The 19141-nt window shown below is 34.1% G+C and overlaps 2 protein-coding genes across 3 annotated transcripts; one reads left to right on the top strand and one right to left on the bottom strand.

Annotated features, from left to right (window-relative positions):
- Positions 1-2183: 2183 nt before the first annotated feature.
- Positions 2184-5930, bottom strand: LOC140788150 (CASP-like protein 2C1). Its single transcript, XM_073137287.1, has 3 exons — positions 5689-5930; positions 5453-5591; positions 2184-2663 (listed from the first exon to the last, which is right to left on the bottom strand). Exons 1-3 carry the CDS (start codon positions 5841-5843, stop codon positions 2409-2411), a joined length of 549 nt encoding a protein of 182 aa, XP_072993388.1. The 5' UTR covers positions 5844-5930; the 3' UTR covers positions 2184-2408.
- A 4312-nt stretch (positions 5931-10242) lies between these two features.
- On the top strand, positions 10243-18752 carry LOC140788767 (calmodulin-binding protein 60 B-like). Of its 2 annotated transcripts, XM_073138207.1 has the most exons (9): positions 10243-10387; positions 10483-10640; positions 11416-11491; positions 12156-12214; positions 13383-13876; positions 13958-14118; positions 14195-14398; positions 17339-17576; positions 17817-18752. In XM_073138207.1, the coding sequence occupies exons 2-9, from the start codon at positions 10516-10518 to the stop codon at positions 18380-18382; spliced, it is 1923 nt and encodes a 640-aa protein (XP_072994308.1). In that variant the 5' UTR covers positions 10243-10387; positions 10483-10515; the 3' UTR covers positions 18383-18752. The 2 variants fall into 2 exon arrangements, with proteins under 2 accessions (XP_072994308.1, XP_072994309.1); XM_073138208.1 differs by lacking the exons at positions 10243-10387; positions 10483-10640 and adding an exon at positions 13071-13140 and having other exon boundaries at positions 11424-11491.
- The last annotated feature ends 389 nt before the right edge of the window (positions 18753-19141 follow it).

Here is a 19141-nt window from a genome sequence, read left to right as displayed (position 1 = left end):
GCACTTACAACCTTTTAGTTAATGTGAAGGTGTTTTAGTCCTCTAATGGTCATCTATGGAGTAGGACATTCAAGAAGGTAACTCCAATCTTGTGTTTGTTAAGTAGAAATATATAATGAACCCTGTAAGGATAGGTCATTTTCCAAAGATTATGGATATCTAGCATGTCTTGAAGAGTTGAATGCATTGCAATCTCATGCCTTAAATGGTATCTCCAACTGACCTACAACTCCATTTTAAGAGGTAACATTTAACTAGTAACTATCTAAACTTATGAGCACGAGTAAAAAATTTCTCCGTAAGTAATCACTTTTTTAAAAATTTACTTAGATGGATGTCGATATGTTAGATTAAGCTTTTTGGGTCTATTAGTTGCCTAATAAAACTAACATATTTATATTTTACGGCCCAAATTTTGATCTAAGAATTGTCTAGCGATAATCCCTTATAAAAGAAAAGGCGATTAGGGTTACCGATCAGTAGGGGCTAAAGTTGATAAAAAGTTATTGTCTCTATCTTTTCTCATGGAAGCAGCTAAGAAAAGAAAATGACTATTCTTATTTCACTTTCTATATAGAGTTGAACAAGATATGGTATATCATTCTAAGGTCTTATAAGAATAGATGATAGAGGAAATAAGATACACTCAATCAGTGCTTATGAAGTAGCTATACTTTAAAGATAAAAAGAGAACAGTGAGATGAAGTCCACTTAGATTGTTAAGTGAGGCCTTGCCTTCATGAATAAGGTAATATAGTGTGTCAATATTGAAGTAGAATTGGATGTGATGATCAATGGAGCCATTGGACTTACCTTTGTTCACACAAAAAAATTACATTATGTAATAAAGCTATATAAGAGTATTACTTTCATATTTACCTCCATTATTAGTTCCAAGATAGAATATTCCACACCATCCCCCTCAAAAAAAAGTGATGTCTTAACATTGACTCACTTATTACATACATCACAAACTGAAAATATACAACATATCTTAACTAATTTAAGTTGAAAAGATATTGTATGCAAAAGAAAAACTCAAATATAAGAAAAGGACACTTTATAGCCTAAGAGAAGTGTCAATCTCATCGACTATCTGATGAACATATCCTTGACTACATGTAATTGAAAATACCCTAGTCTCCTGCAACCTATTTGGGTCGTCTTGGGCCGACACCGCCATCCCTAGCTCTTGGCTCTTCTTTGCCAAGCTCCTCTCGAGTATGAGCATTTTGGTGACCGCCTAACGCCTGCGAGCTGCAAATTTTTTTTTGACAATAATTACAAGAGAATCCACCGGTTGATTCAGACTGTGCCACTGTTGGCATGGCATTGAGGTCTAGAGTCTTAGACTTATTCTCCATTTCTAATTTTCTAGAGATATATGGGAGAAATATTTTGGAGGGGAAAGGAGTTAGAGTATAAATAGGAGGCAGCGGTACGGTGTGCCTGCGGAGCAATGAAAGGATGTGATATGTATATAAAGATGTAGGTAAATTGAGGACAGTGACATAGTAGGAGAAAGTTAATACGGGTGGAAAGGAGGTGAACAGGGCTGCTATCTCCATTTATGGCAATATATATACTTTAAATATTGTTATTTTCTTTTTGCATATATATTCTTTAAAAATATTTTGTTTGTATATCATTTTAAAATTAAATTTTGTATTTATACTCCTTAAAACACTAGATTTTTTGAATGTATGCATGCCCCTTAAGATTAATTAACCGACAACATTTGAACTATTTAGATATAAAATGAGGAAAATATTATTATTCTAGCTTTCATACATTTCTCATAGTTAATAAATTTTTTTTATTTTATATTAAATTATTAATTAATTTTGTTTTTATTGAAAAGTAACCGAAAAGATATCTGTGCAAAAAAAATATATTTTGAAAGATATATATACATGCAAATATCAATAAAGAATTTTATTATTATTAACACTCTATCGTATAGATATTTTTTATTCGATTATACCAAAATCATCTTAATAGACAACTATTGTATGGATAAGTTAAATTAACCATATATCCATAATACTTATAATGCCTCTATTTAAGTTATTATTATTAACACTCTATTGCTAAAAGGTATTTTAATTTTTTATTTTTAAAAATAATGAAAAAAATTATCTATTTTGTTAATGGATGTTAGGCAAAACGCAAGAGCCGAATGATTAAATAAAAATAAAAAGATATCGTATATATATATATATATATATTTTTTTAATCTAAAAATTTCTCTTTTCACACCCAGCACTCCAATCCATATAATTTCCACACATCATGATACAAGAGGTTAAGCACGAGTTCATGCTACATCCACAATATAACACATCGCAACTATTTTGCAAGGCTATAAAAGTATAACGGCGAACCAAAACAAGGCCCGCTGACCGCCGTCAGCGTTGGACCGCCGAGACGGCCGGTTTGCTCGCCGGGTAAAGCCGGAAGAGGCGGTGGGCGGAGATCGCCGACACGGCCGCCATCGTCAGGGTGGCCGCCAACGCGCAAACGAGGCTAGCGCCGACCTGCACACAGAATCTCGTGTAGATGTTGCACAGCTTGGCCCACTGGAGGTGGCCGATGCCGAACAAGGCGGTCGTCGACGCCTGGAGAGCCGCCATGGCAGCGACGAACGCGGCGTACGTGATCACCTGCATCCATAGTGTAATATAAAATCGTTACAACTTACGAGAGAGTGAGGAAATTTGCACAAGAAACCCTACATTATGGGGGCTTTTTTTAAAAAAAAAAGTTTTAATGGTTCGAGCCCTATCTTATTGCTTTTTTCTAAACAAATCCTTTTTGGTTAATATAAATTCGTATTAGCTTAACAGAAGGACAGGAATGTTATGTTTTATTTAAATTAATATTATTTCAAAGTTACCCATACTATCTTATTATGGAAGACTCGAGTCTTAAGTAAAGTTTTGAAGGTAATTTTGGAAATTTAAAACATTAATTTAAATAAATAGCTTTTATGAATATTTTTTATAAAAGAAAAGAGTTTTTTTTTTTTTTTAAAAGCCAATAAAGTAGGGCTCAATCATAAAAAATACATAATGTAGGGGCTAATTTTGCAAAAAATTTTGGTTGATTATCTAATTGCAGGCTAAATAAATGAGTGAAATACTTAAGAAATAAACTATAATAAGCTCGAAGCAAGTGCATATAGTACTATGATAGATATTAAGAGCCCAATTAAGTAGGACTAGTAAGCTAGAATGAAAGTGAAATTAAGAGCCCTCTTAATGCAATCTTATATCATAGAGCCCACTAGAATAGACCCATTTAATAATCCAGCCCATTAAGATGACAGGATTGCAAACTACACTTAAAAAGATTCCTTTTTTGACAAATATATGTTCAATAAATGAAGGGGCATAAATACCCAAAAGAAATGTATGCAATAAAAAAAAAGATAAGAATATTCATGTCTTTTATAATTAAAATAATAAAATTTTAATAACTAGTCAAGTATTATCCATGCAAAGAAAAAAAAATAAATTTTTTTGGAGATATATGCACATATTATATATATATATATATATATCAACTTTTTGAGGGATACACATACAAATAAGATCTATACATATAAAAATCCCTAGTATTTATAATCACTGAGAGAGAGAGAGAGAATTAAGTTTATTCACAAGATTAATTCCATATTAGTATGCAAGTTAGTGGGTTCATAATTAGGATTAAGGAATGATGTTAGATGCATTTAGGTGGCAATTAGTCAGGTGTAATATGTTTTAAGTCACGTCAAATCATGTGGGGGAAAAGAAGAACCTCTCAATCCAAACAAAATATTTATGAGCTCATACCTAACTTTAATGTATTTAATGTGAAGAATGGAACACTTTTGAAAGAACAAGGAAGGAGGTTGAAGCAAGCATTTATTTTCCTCCTTGTTATTCATCTAACTCTATTCAATTTTCAACTACTATAGCATGCTTATGATGTTTACACTTCATCCACCCACTTATATATAATCCACTGGATTTGGGATCTTAAATATACCCCCAAACCTATTCAATTGGGTTCACTTTGGCTGCTCCAATCAAAATCAAGCACCCGTATATATTTATTTAACTCTATTATCACATTCTACCGGTATATGATAGAGATTGTGTGTTCAATTTTCTAAAAATATTAGGGGTTAATATTTAGTAAAAAGATTTTGCTAGAGCATTATATTCACGTGATTTAAGGTCGTTTTAAAATAGTTGCCCTAGTTGTTTAATTTATATATAAAAAAATAATTAGTCTTTTTATCGAACCTATGAATGGGTCGTTACAGACTTAAATTACTAACTAAATTTGCCTCCGCCTTCCTCAAAGTTGGACAAGTTTAAGCTCATATATGCCTAAGATAATTAAATTATGAACAAGACTAGCATGGGCATACATGCATAACATGACATGATCTCTCCTTCTCCTTCTCCTCCTCACTATATGTATGGCATGAGCTTATTAATTCTTCTTCTTTATCTAACTTGTAACTTAAGAGATTATTATTATTATTAGTATCATTATTAGGTGGTGGTCCAGCCTCTCAATGAACATGTTGAGAGAAGACTGAGGAGCTTGTCTATCTCCATAAACAATCCTATCTCCTTTGATTAATTTCTTGCAAGGGAGAATTTATTGCTGCAATTAGGACTTGGCGTCAGGCACAAGACTGGATGAACTCTCCTATTTACTGCAGCGATGCAAACGGTAAAGTGGTAAACCATCCATTGGAAAATTTTCAAAAATGCTACGTATTTTATTTTTACTTTTATTCATATTCTGTTACTTTAGCTCGTCGCTATCATGACTAATTGTTAAGCAAACTAACGGTAGAGTATTTTTGAGGGCATTTTAAGTAAAATATTGAGTCGAATGATAAATATTTATATGATACAATATGAATGATAGTAAAGATAAAATATAGGATAATTTTAATAAAACTATTCTCTTTTCCTTGTTTTCTTTTAGATTTTGAAGAAGGAAAACATAGCTTCACTTATTTTGGAGTGCAAGAGAATGCTATGGAATGATAGTAGTGATATGAATAGATGATGATCAGCAAGCAAATGATAGCTTGGATATCTTAAAAAAGGAGATAAAATTTCTTGAAAAGATATATAGAAAAATAATGTATCTATCTCCCTTCTTCGAATCATTTGCCTCTCTGTCTCTCTCACCGTATAAATTGATTGGATATATGATAGAATATAATTAAATAGATGAATTATATATAGAATAGACAAATAGATTGTAATAGAAGAAAACTATTTCTATGATAACATTGACCTACATAATCTACATCTGAACAAGTAGATAGCTGTTACTTAGCATCACTATGGAGTTCTTGACCATATTCAAGCAATGTGATTATATGTATATATAACAAAAGTAAAGAATAATGAATATAAATTGTAATTTGATACTCTACCTGATCAATTAAGAAGCAAAGCCATGCAACTAGCTTGTTGCACCAACATGGACTCTCTGTAAGAAATTGGAAGGCCAAGCACTTGGATAGCTGGAGAAGATGATAACCCGCGGCGATCGCCAGAACGCCGGTAAAAACCCTAACAAGAAAACAAGGGCCAGTATCACGTCTCTGGCATGTTTATATTAATCATAACCACAAACTCAAAGAGGAGGAAAGATTGCTCATGGAATCACCTAAAAGCTTCTATATCATTAACAGTAGCCTTCTTTGGTTCAAAGAAGACTGTCTTTGTTTGCTGATTCAATCCCATGAGAAGTGCTGCAATGGCAGCCAGCACCAAGCTCAGGCCTCTTAGGAGACTCTCAGCCTTCAAAACTTTGCTTCCCATTCTCTCTCTCTCTCTCTCTCTCTCTACCTATCTCTTTTTCTCTCTAATTTTTTTCCCCTCATTAGAACTCTATGGAAGTTGCTTTATAGAAGGGCTATCCTAATCACTATCCAGTGAGTTGTTGTCCTCACTTAATTGCCCACCATATGCAACTCCCTTACAAATATGATCTCTGGATGTTACACCTAGTAAGTCAATACGGTCCATTTCTTATGGGGCCTTTAGGCTTAAATCACTAGTGCTAATTTGTTACTATGAAGAAAAGTCGCAATCGATTATTAAATTAGTCTTTTTCTGTTCTTTTTTTAGGCAATATTTCAGTAGTCTTCGGTATAATCTTTGGTCGTAGATTTGAGGCAAGTATCTAGGTTCTATGTATTTGCTGCTGTATCCTTTACTGGATCAGTTCATCCACTCCCTGCCTACTGAAAGGAGGCCTCTGCATCTGTTTGCATTTATTGGAGAGAAAGTTTGGCTTATTCATTGAATAAGAGAGCTAAAGTTAGAAAAAGTTAGCAAATCGACTAAATGTAAATCAAAAGATTTTGCTAATGATATTATTCGGTTCAGGTTCCATAGTTTTGTATTTCTTTTCCTAGTTCCTTGTTCTGTATTAGCTGACATGATACCGAGAGAACTAGGAGTCATTTTTCAGTAGAATAGTGGAAGTCTGAAAACTAATTAAAACATCATGAAACTTTTAAGGTTTAAATCTTGGATGTTTACTAGTCATAATTCTTAGTATATTGTTGATCACCCGCTTCACTATAGGAATAGATCTTATAGCTGGTAAACCTACTTCTGAATGCCTTCATGTATACAATAAGTATGAATAACTGCAGCACACAGTATGTTTTAATAGAAAAAACTGTGACATACTGATCTACTAATTCTCTCCTCAGTTTGATGGTTTCTGGGGCCGGTAGCAAAGTGTCGGAGATGAATCCAAATTTAGGAGTCAGAATCACAACAGCTAAGCTTCACATCTTACTCTTCTATTCTGCAGAGGAGCAAACCTCTCATGTGCAGTAACTATAGGCTTGCTTGCATTAAAATCTCAACTAGGTTGTTCATATCTTGATTGCAAATAGCTAGAATCCAAACACTGTTCAACAACGGCAGATTAACCACAGCAGGTTTACGACAACGACAAAAATCAACAAAAGCATGCATATATGTAGTAAAATTCAGCATCAAACTTGTTTTGAGCATACACAAATGAAACAACTGCTGCGAAAGAAACCTTACTCTCTGATAAAAAAGTAATTCAAGTAGAGGACTTAAACTGTAGGTGAAGGAGGCAAATATCTTCCAGTAACTGTCAGCAATGAAGTAGTATTAGGAAAGGCAAGTGTAGAGCTAAAATTCATTTGAACCATCGTTTAATTTTTTTAACTTACAACTAGAATATTTCCTGGGATTCAGAGATAAGTTAGTCTTTTCTCAAGAAAAGAAGAAGAAGAGATAAGTTAGTCTGCATTTACTGAACTCAGATTAAGCAAAATGGATTCCATGATGTCTAAGACAAAATGAAAACATTGATTCCTACGTCTCAAAAAAAAAAAAAAAAAAAAATCAAGCACATAAACAAATGTTTATAGCATCAATCAATCTATCTATCTATCCGAAAGTCTGAAGCAGCTTTCCGTCGGCCACATTCTTCTTGAAAGGAACATTCCATTTGTCCCATTTATTTGCTAGCTGATAAGATCCAATTATAGAATTAAAGAGAGCAGTTGGATATCAAATGATATCTGCATACAATCATGAACGCTATCAAGACAACTAACTTGAATCCTCACTTTAACCCAAGTCACCTTTTCCCAGAGAGAGAGAGAGAGAGAGCAACAAAATTTGATCCTGTCAAGGCATTGGTACAGAATGCTAAAAGAGGACAATTGAAACAAGGCTGCTGCTTATGCCCAATGCTAGGACTAGAGACAATAAAACCAAACTAACGAACTGCATGTAGTCATGAATATTCTTGTACGTTTTGTTGTAATTATCTTTCACTCATATGATCAAGTCTCCCCTTTTTAAGTCTCCCTGCCTCCAAATAGCGCGTAATCTGAGACAATTGCAAAATTCGAGTAATTTAAGGAGACTCTTTTAAGAGCTTTCAGTACATTCCCAGATCTTGCTGATCTACAGAAGCTACCACTTCTTTTACTCGCCATCAGTACATTACTATAACCTACATTGATCGTCTTGTCTCTTATATTACCTCGAATATGAAAAATCTACATATGCTAATGTTCAAGTCAACAGTGTCACACAAATTGAGGCTTCACAATTTAAGTACACTTTTATTTGATTTAGCAGTGCATTAATAAGTGGTTTAGTTCACCATGCAGATTTGATATTTAACAAACGACAGACCCTTCAAAACCTAACTCTTTATCACTGCCCAATGCACACAAGGAATAAAACTAACTCTAATCTTCTACATAGGATCCTCTTCTTTTCTAAATTCAGCCCCTTCTAACTTCAAAGCCTATGTCCTATAGGTTGTCATACATGGGTCGAGATTTTTTTCCTCCTTCTTGATATCTGAATTTGTATTAGTATTTTTACTATATTGTCGTATAAATTTCAGTAATATTACAAAATGATAATTCCCTTTTCACTTCCGAACTACCGTCTTCTTCCGTAATAATCTTTTGAATTATTTTTTGGTTTATAGTGATCTTCTAAACTATAAAAATTACAACACCCTGCTCCTTCTATTGATTTCTATTACCTATTTTTATTCATAAATTACTATGAATATAATATATTTATTCTTTTTATGCATGCATAAGTTATATGCAACTTAAAAGAAAATTTTATTTTGATGAAAATAAAAAGACAATTTGATCATTTTCTATATTCCGCTTACGGCGCCAAGAGGGTGAGATATTTTTTATAATCTAGAGATTTATTATGTACCAAAATATAGTTCTAACGTGTCATTAAAAAAAAAGTTATCCCTACAAAAAATTCTCGTATTCAATTCTTATTCCCTATGAGTCTCCAATTTGACACATCCAGATAAGACTCGTTAGCATTAGCAGCTGCCCTTGGACAACTTGTTGATATGAACCTGGCTGTGGTCATGGCATCTATGCAGTGTGCCACTGCTACTATGTCAACCATGCATGGTGAGGACCATCTATCCTGCAACTATAGTCATTAATTTACATCCACATTTAATCCATCACCATGCCATGGCTTTATACTACCAATTGTGCTGGTCCCCATTCCCATCCATACTTGGTAGTCATGGAAGCATAGCTTTCTTTATACCAGCAAGCAGGCAAGCCGCCTCCAATGGTGATGAAGTTTACTTTGGGAGTTAAAACTAGAGGCCAAAATGGATCAAATATTTATGAGATAGTGATCTATATATATATATATAGGATAAAAAATAAGATATTCCACCACTTTATCCCAAAAGACTAAATTACTAATTTGACCATCTCCAAAAGGCAAATTACCAATTTGTAATGAGTATAATATATAAGAATACATTATCTGGGTGTAATGTTTTGATATGGAATATTAATCTGTGAGGTATCTATATTATATAAATTATGGTAAATTAAGTTAAATTATTTTTTGGCAAGAAATTCTAAAAATAATCATGATATGATATAATTATTATGAATAACATTTCTATAAATAAATAAATAAATAAATAAATATTTATATTAACCTAGGGAAAACGGCAAAATAATTAATTTGATCATTTTTAAACTTTATCACAACTAAACATCATCTTATTCCATATGTTTACCCATCACTTATTTAAGTTTTTTCAGACACCTAAAACTAAATTGAGATAAACTTTTTTGTAAACCTATCGATATAGTAGGATCAATTTAGATATTAAAAGTAAAAATATATTAGTATTACGATAAATATCGATGGTTATATATATATGCATGTGAATGGGTCTTTAAATCCGTAGCTAATTAAAAATAGAGAATTCTATATAAAAAATTTCATCCAACCAATTGGTATAGTTCAGTTGACTTCGCTAAGAAAAAATATTCTATTCTATACGTCAGTTGACCTTTTCTTCCTATAATTAAGTTTTTTTCCAATTAATTTTTAATTTCATATCAACAACTCTATCTTGGATAAAATAGAGAATTATCCTGATTCCCTCTAAGCAAGCTAATAGGTTAATTATTTATTAAATAAGTTGATTTTTACCTCTAATAATCTTTGTAATTGACTAGTATAATTGAGACTACAGTGGTGGTTTAGTAAATTAAAAAATTTGGAAGGCTCTTCTACTCTCATTATTTATTTTCTCAATTTACACATAAAAAAAATCATATAGAAGTATTAGTGGTTTAACTATAATGTTGTTAAAAAAAAATAAAAATAAAATAAAGCTCCATTATTAAGTACGCATAAGCTCCTAGTCGCTGACCAATTACAGCCGCCACAGCTGTCTGTGGACTGTGATCTCCACGGATCTCTCGGAGATCGTAGTCTCCCTCTCTCTCCTCCCCTCGATTCTACTGTTTTCGGGAGGCTCTTATCGTGTTCTCGGGGTCGGTTTCTGATCGATTTACACAAATTGGATCCCACCTCCCGATTCCTAGTTCGTAAATTTGCGTGAGGTTTTGATTTGGGGATTCTGATGCAGATCTGGGGGATCTAGGGTTTCTCCGGAGGTGAGATGCAGCGGCCTGGTAGGTTTGAGCGATCGGGGACGATGTCGAGAGAGAAGCGTGGGTTGGACGCCGGTGACGCCGGGGAACTGCAACCCGAGCCTAAGAGGCAGAAGGCCCCGGCTCTCGCCAGGTAAAATTTATAAGATTGAAGGGAAAAAAAAAGTGTAGATTTTAGGCATTTCTGAAGAAAATTCGTATTTTTGACTTGAGAGATGAGCCAATTCGTTCTTGTGGATTTCTCTTACAAAGCTTGGTTTTGTGGAGCAAAATGCTATGGTAAGTAAAAGAAATAGTTAAGTTGTTAAGAACACAATCATACTCTTATGCAAATATTTAAACTGTTACAAGCCTATTTAGGTGTATGTTTGAGATGATGGTTCCCTGCGGAAGATGCATTTGAGTATTATGATCTAGGGCAATGAACCTTTGGTATCTGGCGACACAGATATAGGGATTTAGTGAAACCAAGAGTTGTTGGATATCGTGATAGTCATCACGTTAACTCACCTCCTATTCTTGGAAACAGAGGTAAAAGCCTCACGGGTTAACGACATACTACATAGGAGTTCACATTGAAACTATACTAAATATTCAATCTAGGAATCAGGCTATGGTTAGCTTCTATTTGAGGATCTAGAATTGAATAAGGTTCATTCTTTTATTAAACAGATGCAGTTACAGAGAGAGAATGTCTTGCTATTTTGGACAATTCTCCTTTCCCCTTCTTTTAAATTTTAAAGTATGATGCTTTATACAAAAAAAAAGCTTGTGAGTGGAAGTATTTTCAGTGCTTGCATGTAAGTTACTTAGAGAGCTATAATTTTTCATGAGAACTTGAAATGTTTTATCATGTCTTTCTCTATAATGCTTTTCTTTATTAATGAGAATTTTTCTATTCTATACAGTGTGATTGTGGAAGCTTTGAAGCTGGATAGCTTGCAGAAACTTTGTTCATCGTTAGAGCCCATCCTTCGTAGAGTTGTAAGAATACCATAAAATTCCCTATCATCATCTTGTGTGAAATTTTTATTTAAACAAAATAAGTTACAAATTAAATGATCCAGACAAATGTTGCTAACTTGCTATACTTCTACTTATTGAATTCATGTGAACATGTTTGTGCTAATTATAGAATTTGTATAAAAAATTTAATTTCTCTTCCTCCAAGTTTAAATAATGCACACTATAATTTCATTGTAACATTTAAATGCGGATGGGCGAATTGCATTAGTTTGTCTACACCTACTGGTATGGGCCTGGTTAGGCCTACTTTCAAACCATGACTTAAGTAACAAGCATCTCCCTGCCCTTGAGTGGATGGACATAAACCTATGCAAGACAGGCTTGGATTTACTTTTGGGAAGATTTGATATATCTTTTAGCTGGTCACGTGACACTTCTTGCCTAGTTGCATGGACTTGTAACATGGAGATTCAACCTGATTCTTTTTGGGCTAGTTTCGCTTTTACCTCTCTGAGTGGGGAGATCATATCCCTTATACTTGTGTTGTTTTCTCTAGTGTTGAAGCTTCATACTGCTCTCTCTCTCTCTCTCTCTCTCTCTCTCTCTCTCTCTCTCTCTCCCCCCCATTGGGTATGATGTTATGCTAGCTGTCTTTTAATCATAATGTTCCATTTCTTATTAGGTTAGCGAAGAAGTGGAGCGTGCTTTAGCTAAGTTGGATCCTACTGGCGTTGCTGGAAGGTATAAATATATGTGGCTTCACCATTTATAAAATATGGATACATCCTTCCCACACTTGTTCCGAATAAATGCAGTACACAAACATTGTTTCCGTTTTCAATTGCTCTTTGGTTCAAGCTCTTTATATGACTGCAACATGCTTTGTACCTTGTATTTCCTTGTTACTTAATTTAGCTTATATATATATATCAAAGTGTGTGTACATATATGAATATATATTGGTATGCTACACAAAGAGTCCTTAAAAAGGCTGAATTTCTTTTTCTCCTTTTCTGTTATTGCTATAGTTTTTGGAAGTTGAAACTGTACTTCGTCCAGCTTGTTTTAACTAGATTTCATTATCTGAGAGATACTGTAAACTTTACTACATTTAAATGGAGAAAAACTTTTATTTAGTACAGATAAACTTCTCAGTACATATAGGTTCTGAATGAGCTCCACAATGAAAATGGGGGAACCCTGTCTGTAGTACATTTCAAGCTTCACAACAAGTCTACAAGTAAACTTTCATTCAATAAGACTGGTATTTCTTATCATAGTTGGGTATTTTCACTAATGCCAGTGTTGGCTAAGGTGTTAGGAATTTCCGTCACGTAGTGATGGATTTCACTGATTCTAGAGTTTGTTTATATATATATATATATCCTACAGTTATCACGTAGTGAGCCCCTCCCCATCATTTAATCTGGATTTTGTCCACATCTCATATTCTCATGTGCACATTAGTTATTTTTGTTTGTAATTAACACGATCCTGCATTGCTGAACTATTATCATCATGTAGTTATAAGCAAAGAACATACTTATACCCTATTACATTTTTATTCTGCTATTTGTAGTTTATTTTATTGGCACAGATATTCACAACCTTGGGATTAAAGGAACACTCCCAGCAATCCTAGGAAGTTTGCATGACATATTGATGGAGTAAGTAAGTACAAAGATTCACAGATGATTCTGCATTTTGAGATGTGCAACTTTATGGACACTGCTTTAAATAAGTAGGAATGTAGCTAAAGTTACTTTATATATTTTATCTTTATGCACAACATATTGTAAACATCAAGTGTCATCCGGAATCTTGGATTGTTCCCCTTTTCTTTTTAAACTCTACAGAGGTATTTCTTTAGTGAATCTAGTTTTGAACTTTCTAAGCTAAGGCAATACAGGTCTTCTCCAAAACGAATTGAAGGCCCTGATGGAAGAAACCTGAAGCTGCATTTTAGGTCAAGGCTATCCCTTCCTCTTTTCACAGGAGGAAAGGTAGAAGGGGAACAGGGAGCTTCAATTCATGTTGTGTTGCTTGATGCAACCAGTAGTCAAGTTGTGACAACAGGACCTGAGTCATGTGCAAAGCTAGATGTTGTTGTCCTTGAGGGTGATTTTAATAATGAAGATGACGATGGCTGGACTGAAGAAGAGTTTGAAGGTCATGTAGTCAAGGAGCGCGAGGGAAAGAGGCCCCTTCTCACAGGGGAATTACAGGTCACACTGAAAGAAGGTGTAGGTACCATTGGGGAGCTGACATTCACTGATAATTCCAGTTGGATAAGAAGTAGGAAATTTAGGCTTGGTCTGAAGATTGCCTCTGGTTGCTGTGATGGAATACGCATTCGTGAGGCAAAAACCGAAGCTTTCACTGTCAAAGACCATAGAGGGGAATGTAGGTATTCTGCACACTTATGTTGTCCATTTCTTACTTTCTATTCTTCTGATGCTTACCTTTTTCTTAAAAAAATTATAGTGTACAAGAAGCACTATCCACCAGCATTAAAGGATGAGGTTTGGAGATTGGAAAAGATTGGCAAGGACGGTTCATTTCACAAGAGGTTGAATAAATCTGGAATAAACACAGTTGAAGATTTTCTCAGACTTGTCATTAGGGATTCACAAAGATTGCGACATGTAAGTTCTCATTGATTGCTTTTCATCACAAAATCTACTTTCCTTTTGCTCTAATGTATATGATGTGTGATCATAGATCCTTGGGAGTGGTATGTCAAATAAGATGTGGGAAAGCCTTGTGGAACATGCAAAAACATGTGTTTTGAGTGGAAAGTATTATATATATTATGCTGATCAGACAAGGAACATTGGTGCTGTTTTCAACAATATTTATGAGTTCTGTGGCCTGATTGCGGGTGGGCTGTTTTATTCAGCAGAGGCTCTTGACGATAATAAGAAGGTTAGTATGTCTTCACACAAACTTCTGATGTCATGCTGCACTGTACTCAAATTTCATTTATACACATTCATATAAGGTAATGTGAATAGATTTACTCTCTGCAACTCATTACCTATGACAGTGCAAAAATGGGAGTCAAGCTAATGTTAATTTTATGATGTTCATCCATAATATATTGCGCTTTGGCTCTGATTGAACAGTTACCTGTGATATATAAAAGACCGATGTGGGCTTACCTTGTTGAAAATTAAGCTTTCCTGACAGTTGTAAATAGAGGAAATAAATGCTTTCCCAACTTTGTGTCAGTCTATCAGATGATCAATTTGGCTTCACTCAGATTTATTAGAAATTTCTCTTACTTGCCACTGATGTGTGCACACTTTTAGGCATGAACTTAGATTGACAAACATTCTTCTTCATGGGTTCACCTGCTGACACATTCATAGACAGTAGATTGCGGAATGATTGCAACATATTCTCCAGCAGTGTCTAAAACGTGAAATTGCAAGATTGCAGAGTGTTGACAAAGATAGGAGTGTAATATTGTCAGGTCATTATATTACTCAAAATATCAAAACATTATCACATGAGCTTTTATTTTGAGCTTGTTTTTGTTAGATGGAATAAGCCTCCCCTATCCTGGAATGAACTCATTTTATTTCGGAATAAACATGTCAAACGTGGATAAGGTTGGAATAGCAAAATGAAATAAACTCCCTTATTCCAGATATCTCTATTTCATGTTTTAGTTGAGATAAAATTTTTAGAATAACTCATCCACTTATTCTAAAACCAAAATGACTCATTTGCTCTCTTGGCAATATATTAATATGGTGATATATTGCGGATTAGATTCAGTTGAACAATGTAATATGATTATAATATACTTAGTAATATATTAGAATATATTTTGGTACGAGATGTTCATTCATGATGATATTTATACTGTAAATTATGATGAATTAAGTTAAATTATTTATAGCCAAGAATTGAATAAATAACTATGAGAAGATAATATAATAAATATAAAATAAAAGTACAATTTATATTTAATTTTAAATTTATTTCTTATCTTTCTTAAACCAATAAAAAGAAAAGAAAAGAAAAGAAATAACGAATGTCTATTTATTCAACTATGAAAAGAGCAATAAGGTTAGTTTGATCATATTTATCCTTTATTCTTATTATAACAACCAATCATCATCTTATCCCATATTTTATTATGACATTTATCATTTTTTTCAATCAAACACTAAATTGTAATTAGAATAAAAAATTCCTTTATTTCGGAATAAGTCCCTATTTTATTCCAATTCCAATTCCAATTCCATTTTTTTCTTGCAATTGGTTCCTTTTATTCTAACCGATTATCTGAGGGTAGAAGCCACATGTCCTTTGTTCTATGGTTTTGATTAGTTGCTAAGTTTGACCAAGCTAATATGCCAGCACATTTGAATATGTTTCTATTGGAGTATGACACTTCTAAAGTTTACCATGGTGTTTAATTGGAGCAAGTCCGATCTATGTCGAACCGGCATGGCCTTGTGCAAACTTGTGTCGGTTGGCATGGGATTTTTTCTACGTAAATCCAACATTTTGATGCTAGATCTATGAAAAATACTTTTTAAAATGTAGGAATTAAAGGGAAAATTTTGATTCCCCCAAAATTTTCTCTAAATTTAAAAGAAAATTTGAAATTAAAATGTCAAATTTATTCAAATTGGGGCAAAATTGATATAGGAACATATTAAATTGATTCCATATGAGTTGATTTGAACCCAAATGCTATAATTTTTAGTTAAAATATCAACGTAATTAGATTTACCCCAAATATTTCCTCAAAATTTTAAATTTTTTTGAAATTAATAATGTCAAATTTATCGAATTGGCTAAAAATTGATATAGGAAAATATTAGATTAACTACATTCATTTAGATCTTAGTTTTAATTAGTAAACTATTATCAATTAATGAATATATTCAATCATATTATGTGTTAAATGACTTAAATCATATTTCTACTTGATTATTGATATGTCTTTAATAAAATAGATTATTCATAAAACCTATAAGGATAAAAAATTCGAATGTAGGCTTTAATACATATATTCAATCAACAAAATATATAAACATAAAAATATATTAGAGGCGTGCTTAACTAGATGTCGGCGCCACAATCTAGGAAGCAAATATATTTTAAGTAACAGAGGTGCATGTCACCTAAGTTCCATACTTCCATTGACAAAGAGGTGCTTTAAGTTGCGGATGGTTATATGTGGAACATTACAATTTACAAGTGCTACAAGCAGCTTCCAGAAAAGTTACAGCAGTGAGCCAACAAAGCAATACAATGTCAAGATGGTCTTTAAGTGCACTGATGATACAGGACTGTGCCACTGGCATAACTGGTGCCGGGTACTGATATTTCATCAGCCCAGCAAGTGTCGACAAACACGGCCGTCCTTGCTTTCTATAGTAATTTTGTGGGCCTTAGTCCAAAATGAAATATTAAAATACGAAGCCTTAGGAAAAGACAAGTGTATTAGCTATCATGTCTTTCACTGCTTCACTTCAAGATGAACTGAAGTGTTTGCTAAGACCTACTTCATTGAGCTTTGAGAATACAAGTTCTTGGTGGGAGATGGAATCGACACTAAAGTTGCAACAAAATTTTTCAGGACCTCCTTTTTTAATTGCTAACGGAGTTCTTTTACTTGTTTGAATTGGATTTGTGTAATTTCAGACTCTTTAATATAGGTGCACTAACCAATGTGTCAAATATGCTATATACTCTTGTTATACAAATGTTTTACTTCAATTGTCTTGGTTTATCCCTTTTTTTCTTCAAAAGAATTTGCTATTAATCCAATATAGAGATGAAGCTGCCCAGAGATTCTGAAAGCTCTTTAGGCTGGTGATAACATGCTTCATCATTTTACAGCTTGTTGCAGACACATTGGTGAAAGAGGCATATGATAACTGGGTGCAGGTCATTGAATACGATGGTAATGCTCTTTTGACCTCTAAGCAGAGCGAGAACACAACTGCTGCTCTTACTGAGACTTCCTCTGGTTTAGTAAACTATACTGCCTCATATGATCAGCATGTCTCTACATCCAATGTATTGGATCTGGCACCGTTGGAGCAGTCTTCTGTGAATTTATCAGCAACTGTGGAAGGTGATATATTAATGGTGTTAAAGCTTATTGTTTTAACTTTTTAATTTAAATGCTAAATGATCTATTCATCAAATGCACCTTTTGACTAAGAAGATTATTTATATGAAGCTGCATACGTTCTTCCTTTACAATAGGTGTTCACTAGCATGCGAAGGCATTCAGCAATCAGCATATGGATAAATTATTTAATTCTTCTGTTATCTAGATTTCAGAATGCTTACTATGATTTGTTCTCTTCAGGTGCTACCATTTCCAACCAACTAAACAGATGCAAGATTCACCAACAAAATATACCAAGCAATACCCATATGCAGTATAATAGCACTCCATTAGCACCACTAAATCCAGTGGTCCGATCCTTACATGAAACACAAGTTGCCAGAGATGATCACATGGGTCTGGTGTTGGGCCCATCACATCAGGCAAGTGTTGATTTGCAGCAAATGGGCCATTCATATGATGACTGGTCTCACCACCGGGAAAGCCATGGTATCAACGACATGTTCTCGGAAGAAGATATCCGCATGAGAAGCCATGAAATGCTCGAGAACGAAGACATGCAACAGTTGCTCCGCGTCTTTACATCAGGTGGAGGTTCTGCCAGTTTACCTGATGAAGGGGATTGTTTCTCAGCTTACGTGCCTTCTCCATGCTCTGATTTCAACTTCGTCGACGAGGACCGCAGCCGCTCGTCTGGTAGAGCTTTTGTTGGGTGGCTTAAGATCAAAGCAGCTATGAGATGGGGCATTTTCGTACGAAAGAAGGCAGCTGAGAGAAGAGCTCAGCTTGTTGAGCTGGAAGACTAGCATTATATATCACACATTTTAATCGTCGTGCTGCTGATATATATTTACCCAGCATCAGTGGCTGACTCAGTTTATCATGAAAGGATGATGCCGACAAGTTTAGGAAAAGGGGTTGCTTATTCTTGCTAGTGATCATTGTGTGCAAATCATTTGTACAGTAAGATTTTACCATGCTTGGGCTTTCTACATGTTGATTAATATGATTTGTTAATTAATCTACCCAGTTGGGTCTGACATCATAGAGTGCATGAGCTAGGAAGCTTGTTAACAAGATACCACAGTTTAAGTCACACTCTTGGTGATGTTTTGAAGTTTGTATTTGTTGATTGGGTTTTCTACTTTGATGTCTATAAGATATCTAGTTATCTAAGTTGGGCTTCTCTTGATTAGTATCTGGAACAAGAATATCATGCATATCCATCCTAACAGTTGGAACCTGTCCATCTCTCAAAGTACTTTTTACAATGTAACTGCATATGGAAAGGATGACCACCATGGTGAAAGAATTTTCTTGAACCAAGTGCATCATATGGGAGAATTGGTCTTAGCTATCTAACATAATTATCTGGCTCTGAAATTATATATATATAAAGGTTGGGCGCTCAACCAATCCATTTTGTTGTTCTTTTTTGTATACAATCTCTGAGCAGCACCTGGTGTTCTTTTCGGGAGGACCAGCATATTAAACACTGGTTGGGCTGTCACTAGGAAATCTATTATCTATACATTACGCCAGAAGTTAATGGCACATGCAGTGTT

Source organism: Typha latifolia, chromosome 5 (genome assembly GCF_019914945.1).
Source record: "Typha latifolia isolate L0001 chromosome 5, TyphaL0001v2, whole genome shotgun sequence".
Taxonomy (NCBI): Eukaryota; Viridiplantae; Streptophyta; class Magnoliopsida; order Poales; family Typhaceae; genus Typha; species Typha latifolia.
Note: the sequence above shows the minus strand (reverse complement) of the source record. Positions and strands in the feature narration are given on the sequence as shown.